The 16,399-nt window shown below is 43.8% G+C and overlaps 1 protein-coding gene across 1 annotated transcript in view; it reads right to left on the minus strand.

The window, feature by feature from the left end:
* Positions 1-16,399, minus strand: part of LOC123762896 (fibrinogen-like protein A) — a 324,583-nt gene that overhangs the window by 97,787 nt on the left and 210,397 nt on the right. The window contains exon 4 of the mRNA XM_069301923.1: positions 11,021-11,137. Within this exon, the coding sequence (XP_069158024.1) occupies positions 11,021-11,137 (117 nt within the window). The remainder of the gene's footprint in view (positions 1-11,020; positions 11,138-16,399) is intronic.

Consider the following 16,399-nt stretch of genomic DNA (forward strand, 5'->3'; position numbering starts at 1 on the left):
GAGTCCCATCAAGTGCCAGTCACTGTTGCTAGGTCCTTACAGAACATTCTGCAGCACCCAATCATACCTTGGTTACTTAACAGTTCCTTTCTGCTTATTAGTACAGGATATTTGTTTATAGCCTCAACCTTTCTTCTGAACGATCCGATTTATCCTTGGCCAACAATATACACAAGATACTCCAGTTTTGCTATGCCAAATGCAGGCAGATTGATGGTTTACATTAGCCTTCTCTAATCTCTCAAATCGATTGTTTAATCAATTCAGAGATTCCTTGCAGGTTTCAGAGTACACCACAATGTTATCTATACTCACTGCACAACCAACTGTTTCTTGTATTATCTGGTTCATCTCCCTTTGAAAATAATTCGCATTATATTTCAAACCGAAAAAGGCTGTCAATGGGGTTGACTCTATCATCCATTGGACGCTATCACCATCTTCTTGAGGTTATCTTGAGATGATTTCGGGGCTTTTTAGTGTCCCCGCGGCCCGGTCCTCGACCAGGCCTCCACCCCCAGGAAGCAGCCCGTGACAGCTGACTAACACCCAGGTACCTATTTTACTGCTAGGTAACAGGGGCATAGGGTGAAAGAAACTCTGCCCATTGTTTCTCGCCGGCGCCTGGGATCAAACCCAGGACCACAGGATCACAAGTCCAGCGTGCTGTCCACTCGTCCGACCGGCTCCCTCATTCATTCATTGTGGTGATGATGGACAGAGTCCATCGTCATCACGATCGACTCTATCAATACCTTGTATTGATACAGGGTATTGTATTTTCGTAACTCTCAATGGACTCTATCAATGCAAGGTATTGATAGAGTTCATTGAGGGTTACGAAAACAAAGATACTTTTCAGAATCTTTGAATGGATCGGGATTCATCACATTGTATGTGTATATTTGGTGTGTGTGTGTGTGTGTGTGTGTGTGTGTGTGTGTGTGTGTGTGTGTGTGTGTGTGTGTGTGTTTAAGTACTTATAGATAAGCACTACCAACAGTATAGGTGTATGGAGGAGTTTTCGTGGGACCGTAGGCCGAGTGAGTGTAATACAATACTGTCTGGGTTCAAGACCGGGTGGGCGGTGACAAGCTAGGCCGACCACACCAATCTCTCACTGTGGGTCGGCCAGGACGTCAACGTCGCTCTCCACTCTAACCTTTTCTCTCTCTGACTCTGCCTCATTCACTGTGTCTTTCCCTGTCTCTCTACCACTCTGTCTTTCTCTCCTTGTCTCTGTCTCTCTATGTCCATCTATCTGTCTCTTTCTTTGTGTTTCTCTCCCTCTGTCTCTCTACTACTCTGTATCTGTCTGTTCATCTCTTTTCATGTGTCTCTTTCAATGTGTCTGTCCCCTTATGTCTCTCTACTACGTTGTCTGTCTCTGTCCATCTCTCTGTCTCTTTCACTGTGTCTCTCTACCACTCTGTCTTTCTGTAAATCTCTGTCTCTCTGTTTTCGATTTTTCTTTTCACTTATTCAACACTTTAGTGGTTGAACTCAGGCAGAAAGGACTGCACCAGAGCAGCTTTTACTTTACGTCTGAATGTAGATAGGCGAGAGCAACCACCAGGGTTCCCACAGTTGGAATCCCAATCCACTAGGTCGTTGAGTTCTTCAAATGCTAAGTGCACTATTAAGGGTAACTCATAAGTTCTCACTCCAAATTTAATTTTATGTTTGTGGCTATGAATCTGGTTCAAATCCTGAAGTAGGCCTTCACTAAAGAATCGTATGACTCCTTAGACATGTTGCAGAATATTGGTTGGGCACCTATATGGAAGGTATTGACATAAAGACAGTTCTCTTTTGAACAATCAAATTGTATTCATAAAAGAAAGACATCTAATACAAGACAACAATCTTGACGTTACGTTAATGACGATAAGTGGCACGTTAAAGACACCGATTCAACAGCCAAGTGTAGGATAAACTCCTGTCTATACTGCTATCAAGTATAACAAAAGACTCCACTCTCTTGTCACTTCGGGCTGAATAAATAAACTAACTGAACAATCAGAGTGCTCGCTTAGAGCACAAATTGCAATTAAAACACTTGCAGCATTCTGCAAGTAAATTACAATGCAATCAAAGCAAGGCGGTTACGAGAAAAATCTCTGGTAACCCCAAGTTACTTTAACCCCCGTCTCCAAAAACGACAATCAAAACAAATGTCTAATCAATTACATTAATTGATCTCAGTGATTAATTATGTTAATTGAACTGTCAACTGGCAGTCAGCAACAAGTAATCTACGTTAATCACAAACGTGTCTCTCAGACACTCAAGCAGCCAGAACAATAATTCACTAACCATAATTACTCAATCACTCGACCCATCAAGTACTCAGTGAGTAATTAAACGGACAGATAATTAATCGAGAAAGAATTATGTTAACAAAGCTGTGACTCTCAGCAGCTTTCCAAACAAGTCTATGCTAAATCACGTTGAAGGCGTTAATTACCCATAATTAACTTGAGTAATACGCTAACTGTTAAACGGACTTTTAATTAATTCAAAACGATTTACGTTACCACAATACTGGCGCCCACAACAGCCTCATCAACACTATGTGAATTCACTTTGATGATGTTAATTACCCCTAATTACCTTGAGTGAAAAATTACTGTCCTACGGACAGCTAACCAATACAGAACGAATTTACGTTAACTCAACAGAGCTGTTGTTGTCCCTCTGGACAACTGGCATTAGTTACTCCTAGTTAGCTTGAGTAATAAATTATTGTCTACCGGACAGGTTATTAATACAGAAAGACTTATGTTAACCCAATGCTGTTACTCCCAAGAGCTCTCATCAAACTCTGTGAATTCACCTTGATGACATTAATTACCCTTAATTAACTGTTAAATGATCAGTTAATTAAACAGAACGCATTTATGTTACCCCGATGCTGTTGCTCCCAACAGCTCCAATCAAACTATATGAATTCAATTTGATGGCATTAATTACCCCTAATTAACATGAATAATTAATTAACTGTTACACGGACAGCTAATCAAACAGAACACATTACGCTAACTCAGTACTATCAACAGCTAGTCAAAAACTGTAAATTCACTTTGATGACGTTAATTACGCCTAATTAACTTGAGGGAATAATTACTGCCACAAAGACAGATAACTACATCAGAATGTCCTACATTTCTCAATCACTGTTGTCCCCCACAACAGTGCTCAACTATCAGATGAATTGAAACTATGAGGAATTACTTTAATGACGTTAATTACCCATAATTAACTTGAGTGATTAATTACTGTCCTACGGACAGATAACTAATCCAGAACGAATGTATATTAACTAAACAGAGCTGTCACTCTTGACAACGCATGTTAATTACCCTTAATTAACTTGAGTAATTACTTACTGTCAACCGGACCGGTAATTAATCTGGAACGACTTACATTAACCCAATGCAGTTACTCCCAACAGTTCCCATCAAACTCTGTGAATTTTTTTGGAGATATTATTTACCCCTAATTAACTCTCACTGAATCCTTAATTGACCAATTAAAAATTACACCAAGTCCTAGTCGTGCAGACAAGCAAAACACAGTGCACAGGTTACACTTCACAGTGAAAATATAATCACTGCCCAAAAATCCCACACAACACAACGATAATTACCAATCCCACATGATAATTATTACACAGTATGAAATCAACACAGAAATTACAGCCACGGAGTTACATAACCGATCACCCCTTACCTCTGACAGATTACTGGTTACTCCTGGAATGAGACACACATTCATGGTACAGTTCTTGACCCTGAATGGTATATATTGAACCATCAGATCAATAAACATATATATGGAAATAAATCTCAACACTGACCCGTATACACTAAACCGACAGCCTTACACACAATAGTATTTCAAATTATTCTTAAATGTGTTCCTTGGGGGCAAGGGGGCCTGACAGCTGAGTGGACAGCGCTTCGGATTTGTAGTCATGAGGTTCTGGGTTCGATCCCCGGTGGAGGCGGAAACAAATGGGCAGAGTTTCTTTCACCCTGATGGCCCTGTTACCTAGCAGTAAATAGGTACCTGGGAGTTAGACAGCTGTTTCGGGCTGCTTTCTGGGGGTCTGTAACAAAAGGGGAGGCTTGGTCGAGGACCGGGCCGCGGGGACGCTAAGCCCCGAAATCATCTCAAGAGATAACCTTGGTGTAATCATACACAATTTAATGACTTAACTTACAACAATTCCCTCCAATTTCTGTGGCCGTTTAATTACAGGAGCATCTTACACGACTGTGCTTCCTCTTCACCTAATTAGGTGCTATTTAGGACATCACTTAGCCGTACCTATGACGTCGCGTCACTTCAGAGACTTTATCCGAATACATAATTATGAGTACGCACTTTTAAACCGGACTCCTCATTTACACATCCACCATACCCTACTGAAGCTGAAGTACACTGAAGAGCTGAAGATCCCGTAAATCCCGCAAACTTCCTCCATGTGATCATGGGCGACCACGGAGTGTGACCCGATGTTTGTACCCGGGGTGCAGGATAGATGAACACGGCGCTGCGCACACGGGGTAGGTGGCGTGGCAAGTCGGTGGAGGCTGGAAGCCTCCCACAGCTCCAGTGGATGTCTCGTATACACGCGCACAAAACGAGCGTGAATGCTGCTAGCTCAGTGTGTGGTGACGAGAGATGAAATGGCGACACGGTGAGGCGGGAATCAAATGGTCTCCAAAATGGCCTATTATTCTACGAATTACGGATGACGATTGATGTTGACAATAAACACATAGCAGAATAAACAGTCTTGTGGTCTTTGTTGATACGGCATGTTGAGACACTCTAATTATTTTAAAATCCCAATAACCTTATCTACGTTCTAGCAAATTGGATTCCTGACAACTCAGGATAGTGGGAATCAGAGCGGATAATGAGATTAAAGTTAACGCAGCGATGCCGGGGGAGGGGGGTCTACCGACCGTCACAATCTTGCACCCCTTAGCAAGACAAACTGGGGCTTCAGAATGGCGTCCTACCCTGCAGGCGCCAAGACGCTCTACCCTCTCTCTTCATATTAACCAATTACAGCACAGTGTATCAGGAGCACAACACAGCCAGGAGAGGTGCCTCTGTCAATCCTTAAACCTCCTCTCGTCACGTGGGGCCTGTGACCTCATGGCCTACCGGCCTGTGTGGATATAAGCGCCCAGAGCCGTTGGCTCCTGACTGTAAGCTTCCTCCCTGCACCTTACTGACTGTGTCTTACACTTTTATATGTAAAACATGCTAATGCCTGTTTTTCCTTTACAGAGTAGCTAAAGCGGCCACTGTAACCTCACTGGACTGGTCTGGACCTAGGCTTAGGCTCCAATCAAGAGATGCTTCGTGGAAGAATTATGTAATCAAGAAAGACTGCACAACTGTGCACTGCGTCAGAGAACACAGTAACCAGATTGCTCTCTAGCACACACGATTAATTAAATTATATGACCAGGTAAGAACGAGTAGGGTGGGCAGACTGTGTATTTTTGATTTGCAAGAAACCCTTTGACACAGTACCACATAAGAGACTAGTGCACAAGCTGGAGATGCTGACAGGCGTGAAAGGGAAGGTACTCCACTGGATAAGGGAGTACCTAAGCAACAAAAGACAGCGAGTCACTGTGAGGGGCGAGGTCTCAGATTGGCGAAGTGTCACCAGTGGAGTCCCACAGGGTTCAGCCCTTGGACCTATACAGTTTCTGACATATGTGAATGATCTCCCAGAGGGAATAGACACGTTCCTCTCAATGTTTGCTTATGATGCAAAAATTATGAGAAGGATTAAGTCAAAGGAAGATGGTATGAGGCAATAAGATGATATAGACAAACTGAACGAAAGGTCCAACAAATGGCTACTACAATTCAACTCGGAGTAAATGTAAGGTAATGAAACTAGGCAGTGGATACAGGAGGCCTGAAACAGAATACCGAATGAGGGATGAGGTCCTCCTTGAAACGGACAGAGAGAAAGATTTAGGAGTAGATATCACACCAAACCTATCTCCTGAAGCCACATAAAAATAATGACATCGGCGTCGTATGCGAGGCTGGCTAACATCAGAACTGCCTTCAGTAACCCTTGTAAGGATTCATTTAGAACCTTGTATACCTAATATGTAAGACCAATCCTGGAGTATGCGGCCCCAGCATGGAGCCCGTATCTTGTTAAGCACAGGACCAAGCTGGAAAAAGTTCAATGGTATGCCACTAGGCTAGTCCCAGAACTAAGTGACATGAGTTACGAGAAAAGGCTGCATGAAATGAACCTAACGTCGCTGGAAGATAGGAAGGAGAGCTCGGCGAGACATGATCACCACCTACAAAATTCTAAGAGGAATCGACAGGGTAGATAAAGATAAATTGTTTAACATAGGGGATACTCGAACAAGGGTAAACAGATTGAAACTGAGTACCCAAATGAGCCACAGGGACGTTAGAAATAACTTTTTCAGTGTCAGAGTAGTTAACAGATGGAATGCATTAGGCAGTGATCTGCTGGAGGCAGATTCCATACACAGTTTCAAACATAGATATGATAGAGCCCAGTAGGCTCAGGAATCTGTTCAGTTGATTGGCAGGTTAGAGGCGGGACCAAAGAGCCAGAGCTCAACCCCCGCAAGCACAACTAGGTGAGTACAACTAGGTTAGTGCAGTCTAGCAGCTCACTGGAAATTCCATCCCCTCACACAACCCCCTCCCCCTTAAGAATGTATTTTGCTGGAAGTGATATGCATTCACAACAACAGCTAGTTTCTACTGTGCACACACCTGCCCGACAGGTGCACAGGCTACTGAGTGTTGTGTGAGAGTGAACTCTACTTTCTATGTTTGTCTGAGGATCTCTGTGCACTACCACCAGGTCACCCTTGGTGGTGGTGCTGCCTGACCTTGGAGCGGAGGAAAGGCTGTGTCATGTTCGGCTTCAGTTCTAGTTCCTGGCCAGTTCAACACCTCCCAACTATTTCCATCACTGAGCTCCATATTACCATCCAAAGTCGGTGTCATACCAGACACGCAACCCTCTGGAATGGAACCACAGGTGAAGTATTCTCTTCACTTCCCTCAGACAATACAGACTTATCTGACAGTTGTCCTTCTGTCTTTTCAATGTGTTGACAGGATCTCTCTTCCTGTCTATCTGTCAATCTCAGACCGGCTTGCTCTACCAACTGAGTTATCGGAGTGGAGGTCTCCTCTTCTGCTGCCCGACCTCTTTCCTCACTGAGCATGGGGTCACTTCCCTGCTCTCCCTCTAAACTCTCAGCAATCTCTCGCTTGACAGAGTTTACTCTTATGGCATGAGAGATTGGTGTGGCGCACTCATTTCGGCAGCGGGCAGCACAGCTACCAAAGTCTTACCACCCGTAGAAGCGGTAGTGACATCAATCAGACGATTATCTTCCTGAGTGGTGATAACCGTTTCTAGTCCAGCAGACTGGCGGTTCTTGGCATGATCAGCTGATCCAGGCCTCACCCGCCTCGCAGGAGCCCTTCCCAGGTTCTGTGGACAGAAAGGAGAGGAACTGCTGTATTTTCATTTAGCCTGGTGCAACTGTTCTTTTCCCAGGGAAGTGGCGACCTTGGGTCGGCCAGTTGGCCGGTGCGTGACGTCACAATCAGCTAGCGTGGATCGCTCTGCTATACCTGAATGAGTCCCCGTTTTCTAAGGAAGGAAGAGGAGGAACTTCCCCAGTTTCCTTCTACCTAATGCCTCCATTCCCATCTCTGGGCTGTGTCGGCCTTGCCTCAGCCAACTGGATATCCCGTGACGTCACCACCAGCTAATTGGTCTTGCTCATGCCTAGCTGTTCCTGTTTCCTCTGGGTCATTTTCACAGGCCATACCCTTCTGGTCTATTACTCCTGGGGTATTCCCTTCTGATAACCCATATACGGCCTGCTTGCTTTGCACCGCCTGTATCTTACTCTTGACATATGTGGTGTCCACAATCAGGAACACCCTGATCATCTCCCTCAGGATACCTTACACAGATACACCGAACTGTCTTGTTCCCTAGTCTAACAAGACTCTCCTGGACCATGTTAGTGGTGCCCCTCAGTCTCTAGAGACCTTGGTCCTCTGACCAATAACTATCCCCTGTGCTATTTCCAGAGTTTGCTGTAAGACGTTTCTCTCTCCTAGTGAGCAAATTCCTGCAATCTGTGCATTGGTCACCTTCATGCCTGGCTCAGTGCATGAAAGGCACAGAGCTGCTCGGTGACCATGTATACCAAGTATATTGCAATAAAAGCATTAGGGTCCCTGACCCCTGGGTTGCTTAACTTGGTCCGTCGGAATGTACTCATCATTCCATCAGCGGATATACCATAACCCTTCACCAAGGCAATCTTTAATGAGTCAAAATCACTGTGCTACTGGGGACCTAAACCATGGTAGATCTCTAAAGCATGCCCTTTCAACAATGTAACCAGTGCTCCAGCCCATTATGATCTTCCACTCTGCTTTGGCAGCCATTCTTTCAAAATGACCGCTGTATGCTTCCATCAAGTCGACTTTGTCATCAAACATTGCGTGGCCTCTTTACCTTCATAACTTGTACAACCTAGTCAGGCGTAATAGGGTGGGTTTGATTTCGCTTCCCTGCGTGAGATTGCAATGTTGCAATCTTCCCCTGAGACAGCCTATCCTACTGAGCATTCCATAACACAGCCACAAACTTGGCTTTGCTGTCACCCTCGGGATCCAGAGTCTCTGCTTGACCTGTCAGGTGATCTAAAGTTAATTCCTCCTGAGGTTGTACAGTCTCCATCCTGGCAGGAAATTCCGGCATCTAATTACAGATTAAACACTTCCTTTACTGAAGGATTAAATTCGGATCTTGGGTAGAGGTCGCGACTTCCCATCCATATCCCACGGTGTATTTACTGACACACCCCCTGACACCCTGACAACCCCCCAGACAATGGAACTTCCTCGTCCCCGTGGTCACTTCCATAAACTTCATCAACGGTATGGAAGCTGGTGTTCTGCACCTCAAGGAACGCCTGAGTGAACTGTTGCAACATTTGTTGCACTCGGGCTGTGTCTCAACACACTCTGTTGACACTCCTCACTCATCCGTGAGGGTGTCAATGTCCACTGGCAAGAAGCCATTGCAAGCCACAAAGATTTTGCAGCCTCTTACTGTCAAGAAGGTGTGAGATGCGCCATAGGACTGTTAGTATCCTGGCTGCCTTTTGAGCTAGGTTAAGCACATGGCTCTTCATTGTCATTGAAGAGGCGAACTTCATTCCCAAGATGTCAGTTTCATTTGTGAACGCTGGGGTTTTGCCACCCATTTACAAGCATGTACGATTTGCCATGTGCAGTCTATTTATCATCATCGCTTGTATATTCTCAACCTCAAATGTGACCTGCTATCTCCTATCCCAAGTAGAAATAGTTGAAAGTTGGTGATTGATGATCCATACAGCAGTTGGTATTTCTTCCTTTCGGTACGTTCTTTCCATTCCTTTCTCTCTCTCCCCCCTCTCTCTCTCGTCTCTATGTCACTCCATTCTCTGTCTGTCTCTGACTATCCTTCTCTCTGTTTCTTTTTTTCTCATTGTCTCCTCTGTATGTCTCAATCATTCTCTGTCACGCCTCTCTCTGTTTCTTTCCTCTGTGTCTCTCCTCTCTCTCTCTTTGTTTCTCTCCTCTCTCTGTTTCTCTCCTTCCGCTATTGCTCTCCTCTTTCTGTTTCTCTCTCGCTGTTTCTCTCCTCTCGCTGTCTCTCCTCTCGCTGTTTCTCTCCTCTCGCTGTCTCTCCTCTCGCTGTTTCTCTCCTCTGTTTATCTCTCTCTCTTTCTCTGTCTCTCTCTCTCCTTCTCTCTGTCTCTCTTTTCTCTATGTCTCTCCTTCATTGTTTCTGTTTCTCACGTCTCATTGTCTCTCTCTTCTCTCTGTTTCTCTTTTTCTGCCTCTGTTGCTCTCTGTCCTTATCTCTGTTTCTCTCATATATCTCCTTTTATCTTTTTATCTTTATATCTCTGAATCTGTCTCTATCTCTATACACTCGCTATCTCTGTCTCACTCCTTCGGTCTCTGTCTCCTGTCTCTCATGTTCTTTGTGTCTGTCTCTTTCCTTCTCCCTGTGTCTCTCACCTATCTGCTTCTCTTCTCTTGGTCTCTCCGCTTTTTGTTACTCTCCTTCTGTCTCTCTTCTCTATCTGCTTCTCTCTCTCTCTCTCTCTCTCTCTCTCTCTCTCTCTCTCTCTCTCTCTCTCTCTCTCTCTCTCTCTCTCTCTCTCTCTCGCTTTCTCTCTCTCTCTTTCTCTGTGTCTTTCCTTCTCCTTCTGTTTATATCACTCTCCTTTCTCTAACTTTGTCTCTCTCTTCCACTCTCTGTCTCTGTGTCTCTGCTCTCTGTCTCTCTCTTCCACTCTCTGTCTCATCTCTCTTTGCTCGTCTCTCTCTCTCTCTCTCTCTCTTACTATCTGTTTGTATATCTCTCTTTGTTTCTCTCCTTGTCTCTCTCTCTCTCTCTTTGTTTCACTCCTCTTTCTCTATGGGTTGTCGCTTTCTCTGCATCTTTCTCCTTCTTCCTCTTCCTTCCTTTAACTATGTGTCTATCTCTTTCTGTCTCTTTAAATGCAACCGAGATAATTAAAAGTAATAATTCCAATAATTAATAATTATCATAAACGTTTATAAAACCTTTGCTCTAAAACGTCATATGATAACATTAATTTTTTATAAAACATTATTGTCTCCCGTTTTATTTTTATTTTAACAAATTCTCTAAAAAATGAATAAAACAGAATTAGAAAAAGTGATTAAAACAATAAAATATCATTTTCAAACGTTTTGAAACCTAGAAAATGTTTGCTGGGAAGTTCAATTCTCCTGAACTGAATTCAGGTGAAAATTAATGAGTGTGTAAATGACAGTTAATGACTAAGTAGGAGTGAGTGAGTGAGTCTGCAGGAGAAACGAAGGTGGGAAGGCACCGGCCAGTACTAACCTCAGTATTTCCACTTACCTAACCAATACTCTGTGGAGGCGTTACCGAAGCCGGTCTTGTAGGCCTCCCAGTCTCTGGTGAAGTTCACCGCAGGAACAACTTTAGTGTCTCTCTGGACGAACACCGTCCATCCTCCTGAAGAAAAAATGATTGTTAGGTTTAAAATGACATAGCTTAGAACTTTCTAAAACACGTTGCTTATATTATTGTAAGGAAAAATTAGATTAATTGATGAGTCCGCGTTTTCTAAGGAAGGAAGTGGAGGAACTGCTCCAGTTTCCTTCTACCTAATGTCTCCATTCCCATCTCTGGGCTGCATATAAATAACTGGGAACAGTTCTATGGGAGAAATTAAATATATGCTCGGGATGGGGTGCATCTATCGAGGGCTGGGGTTGTTGTAGTTGTTGCGAACTCATTGGAACCAGTGGTTAGAGGCGGTTGTTTGGGTTTGGGTTTAAACTGTTAGCAGATAGTGGTATGGGAATTGATATGGAGGAAGGAGGCAATAAAAGTATGTGTTTGTGGGAGAAACAAATTGGCAAAATGATCAGGGAAAGAGAAGAACCTCAAAATAACAATACACTTAGGGTATATTACACTAACAGTAGAAGTCTAAGAAACAAAATAAACGATTTAAATGCTCTTGTCTGCACAGAAAAAAATAGATATTATTGCACTTACCGAAACGTAAATGAATGTAGAATATAGAGAACTATTAGGTGAATATCAAATAAATGAATTTAAACTTACATTAGACGAGGAGGGGGAGTAGCCATACATGTTACGGAAAATTTGAAATATAGACTCAAAGAGGAAATCAAAACTTGAGTCACACACAGAAACTATTTGGATAGAATTAAAAGAAAGAGCATATAATCTTATAATAGGAGATATATACTGGCCACCAAACTCTTACAGGATGGGAGCAAAGCACCTATGGGATGAAATATCTAGAGCATTTAGATCTAGCAATATTTGTGTCATGGGTGACTTTTTAATTTTAGTGGAATAAATTGGTTTAACAGAACACGGAACAATAAAGCAGAAGATTTTCTAGAATTAATTGACGATTGCTTTCTTAGCCAACACGCGGGAAAATAATATTTTAGATTTAGTGTTAACTAACAGGGAAACACAAATTAATGACATCGAAATAGGGAGTGAGCTAGGGAACAGAGATCTCAAAGAAATCAGATTTAGCACAAAATGTAATACATCTGTAGGAGAAAATTCTGTTCAAGTGCCAGATTTTTCAAATAGCTGATTTCAATAGCCTAAGAATTTTTTTGGGGTCAAAAAGATTGGAAAGTCTTCGGCATAGGGGGTGGGGCGGTCTTGGAGCGAGACATGAACCCGGCGATAGGTGACGTAAAAGGGGATTTCGATGTCGATTCAAATATAACTTATTTAAAAGTATTCTTAGCAAAGCACAGGCACGTAGTATACCAGACAAATGGAATAGATTGAATACTAATGACCCAAATTGGATAACAAAGGATCTGAAGAAACTTATTGGTAAAAAGAGAGCGTGATACAAAAGGATTAAGAATGGGGAAGTCAGTTTAGAACAGGAATTCGTACAACTGGTTGGAAATGTTAAAAAAAAAGAGATAAGGAAAGCAAAAAGAAACTATGAAGTTCGCCTAGCAAGGCAAGCAAAAACAAATCCTAAAGGGTTTTTCAGTAATATCGAACAAAGACTAGGGAAAGGATAGGTCCATTAATAACTGAGACATGTCAAATAACGGATAATGACGAGATGAGTAGTATTTTTAATTAATATTTTATATCTGTATTTACTAAAGAGGAACTTAACACTATGCCTTCAGCTAAACAGATCTATATTGTGTGGACAAGGACAGGTTGACAAGTTTAGCAGTTACTAGGGAGGATGTAATTAAACAAATAGTAAAACTAAAACCAAACAAATTTCCAGGGCAAGATGAAGTGTTTGCCAGGGTGCTTAAAGAATGCAAAGAGGAGCTTTGCTATCCATTGTCTACCATATTTAATAAATCATTAGAGTCAGGCAGAGTGCCAGAGTTGCTAATGTAGTGCCAATTTTTAAAAAAGGAGATCGATCACTTGCGTCAAACTTTCGGTCAATTATCCTAACGTCTATTGTGGGAAACATACCTGAATCGATAATTGCAAATACAATTCGTCTCATCTTGAAAAACAAATTAATAAATGAGTCGCAACATGGTTTTACAAATGGCCGTTCATGTTTAACAAATTTGCTATCTTTTTATTCAGGCGTAGTTGAGGCAGTTGATAGTGGTAAGTATTGTGATGTTGTGTACATGAATTTAGCAATGCTTTTGATACAGTGTCACATGAAAGACTGATTAAAAAGATAGAGGCTCAGGGGTGCTATATTAAGTTGGATTAGGGCATGGCTATTCCAAAGGAAACAGAGAGTTAGTGTAAATGTGGTAAAGTCAGAGTGGGATAATGTTGTAAGTGGAGTACCTCTGTTGTTTATAATATTTATTATATATATATATATATTATATTATATTATGTATATATATTGTGACGATAATCACTTTCAAGAGAGATTGAGCCTGCTCTTCCCTACTTTAAGTTACGCCAAAGACACTAGTAAAAGATGCTACATTCAAGATACGTCACCAGTAAGTAAGTAAGTAATTATCAAAAGAAGGCACCAAACCGGGAAGGCTATGTAGCACCATCAAGTACACAAAATAATCAGAGGGCGCTAAATATCACCAAGGATGCCAATACGAGAACAAAAACGCATAAGGCGAACGATATCAAAAGTATCCGAGTCACCAAGAATTCTATCGAGGGACAGGTGACCGCGAGGGGCGGTCGGAAAGCAAGACACACGCTCGTCCTGGAAGTCAGGACATTCAAGAAGGACATGCACGACCGTAAGAGGGACGATGCAACTAGGACAATAAGGAGCAGGGCGGCGCTCCATCAAGTGACCATGGGTTAAGCGAGTATGGCCAATACGCAACCTCGCCAGAGCTGTTTCCCACCGCCGGTTACGGTGGAAGGAGGACAGCCACGAGGAAACACAACATTTAAGAGTACGTAGCTAGTTAGAAGAAACAGACAACCAAGAAGCCTGCCAACGGGTAAGGACTGAGGAATGGATAACCGGGTAAAAGTCGGAATATGGAATGCCTTTGCGAGAGATGGGACAAGAGCGGACAGCTTCCTTGGCAGCAGCATCCGCACGCTCATTTAAAGACACACCAATATGGCTGGGAACCCAACAAAACTCAACCGACTTAAATTTACTGTGAACGAGAAACAGCCAATGCTGGATCTCGACAACTACTGGATGAACCGGATTAAAGGACCCGAGAGCCATGAGGGCACTACGAGAGTCAACAACAACCACAAAGGAAGACTGACAACGAGAAAGCAGGAGACGAAGAGCATAGAGAATAGCATAAAGTTCCGCTGTAAAGATGCTAGTCTCCGGAGGCAAGCGACACATATAAGTGCGATCAGGAAAAACAACAGAGTAGCCAACACCGTCCGCTGACTTAGACCCATCGGTGAAGACAGAAACGGAGCGGGAGTGAGAAGAAAAGCGCTCGAGGAAAAGGCGTTTGAGAACCGTAGGAGGGGTAAAAGCTTTAGTGATACGGGTCAAGGATGTACAAAACCGCGGAAGAGGGACCCTCCACGGGGGCAAAGAAGGAACAACACGAGGAGAAACATCAGAAATACGAACGGAAAGAGAATCCTGTAGGCGAGATAACCGGACAGAAAGAGGGAGGTGGTGAAGAGGAACAGGAACCGCAGGAGGGGTAAAAGTTAAAGCACGACAGAGGCGAGAGGAAGGATGTTGTAAGGACCGCGCAAGATAGCGAAGACAGTAGCGATCACGGCGGTCCTGGAGAGACAGGAAGCCAGTGTCAACATACAAGCTAAGGATGGGAGTCGAACGAAAGGCACCAGAACTGAGACGCAACCCAGTATGGTGCAAAGCATCAAGACGGCGAAGAGTAAAAGGAGAAGCAGACGAGTAAGCAGGGCAACCATAATCGAGCTTAGACAGGACGAGAGAGGAATGTAAAGCAAGGAGAGTGCGCCTATCTGCCCCCCAAGAAGTATGGGACAAGACCCGAAGGAGGGTAAGGGCCTTAGAGCACTCAACACGGAGGTAAGAGATATGGGGAGACCAAGACAAACGAGTGTTAAGAAATAACCCCAAAAGCTTCGCGGAATCTTTGTATTCAAGGTGATGACCATATAGTGACAAAGAGGGACGAAGAACAACCCGTTTCCGCGTAAAAGTCATGGCACAAGTCTTAGAAGTAGAGAACTTGAAGCCATGACCTGTGGCCCAAGACGACACGGCATCAATGGCAAGTTGAAGCCGGCGTTGAAGGAGAGGCGAATCATCACCCTGACAACAAAGGGTAAGATCATCGACATAGAGAGCGGAGAAGACACCAGAAGGAAGAGAGGAAAGAAGACCATTGAGGGCAACCAGAAAAAGAGTAGTACTCAGAACACTACCCTGGGGCACACCTTCGTATTGCTGAAAGGAGGGAGAGAGAGCGGTACCAAGGCGCACCCGAAAGGAACGACGAGAGAGGAAGCTGCGGAGAAGGAGAGGGAGATGACCACGAAGGCCAAAAGAATGAAGTTGAGATAGGATATGATAACGCCAAGTGGTGTCATAAGCCTTTTCTAGGTCAAAAAGGACGGCAACAACGGAGGTCTTCGCAGCAAAAGCAGTACGAATATAGACCTCCAAGTTCACCAGGACATCTGTCGTGCTGCGGCACTTGCGGAAACCAAATTGAGAAGGGGAGAGGAGGTGATGGTGTTCCAGGAACCACATCAGACGAACGTTAACCATACGTTCAAAGAGTTTGCAGACACAACTTGTGAGAGCAATAGGGCGAAAGTCCTTAGGGGAAGTACCCAGAGACCCCGGTTTGCGAACAGGGAGGACAACGGCATCGAGCCAGTCCTCAGGGACTGACGACGACTCCCAGATCCGATTATACAGACTCAGTAAATACTGAGACGTGCTCGGAGGGAGATGGCGAAGCATCTCATAATGAATACCATCGGAGCCCGCCGCCGTAGAACCGCAGAGGGCCAGGGCAGAACGATGTTCAGAGAGAGAGAAGGGATCATTATAGGGAAGCTGAAGATGAGTGCAGAAATCTAAAGGACGAGACTCAAGGACAGGTTTACGAAGAAGAAAAGATTGGGGAAGATGAAGACCAGAGCTAACAGAAGAAAAGTGGGAACCCAGTTCGGAAGCGACCTGCAACGGGTCCGCCACAAGAGTATCATGGAGGTGAAGGACCGGAGAAACATCGGGAACGAACTTACCCGCTATCTTGCGGATACGCTTCCAGATCTGGGCCAGAGGGGTTTCGGACGTAATTG

This window comes from Procambarus clarkii, chromosome 47 (genome assembly GCF_040958095.1).
Source record: "Procambarus clarkii isolate CNS0578487 chromosome 47, FALCON_Pclarkii_2.0, whole genome shotgun sequence".
NCBI classification, from domain to species: domain Eukaryota; kingdom Metazoa; phylum Arthropoda; class Malacostraca; order Decapoda; family Cambaridae; genus Procambarus; species Procambarus clarkii.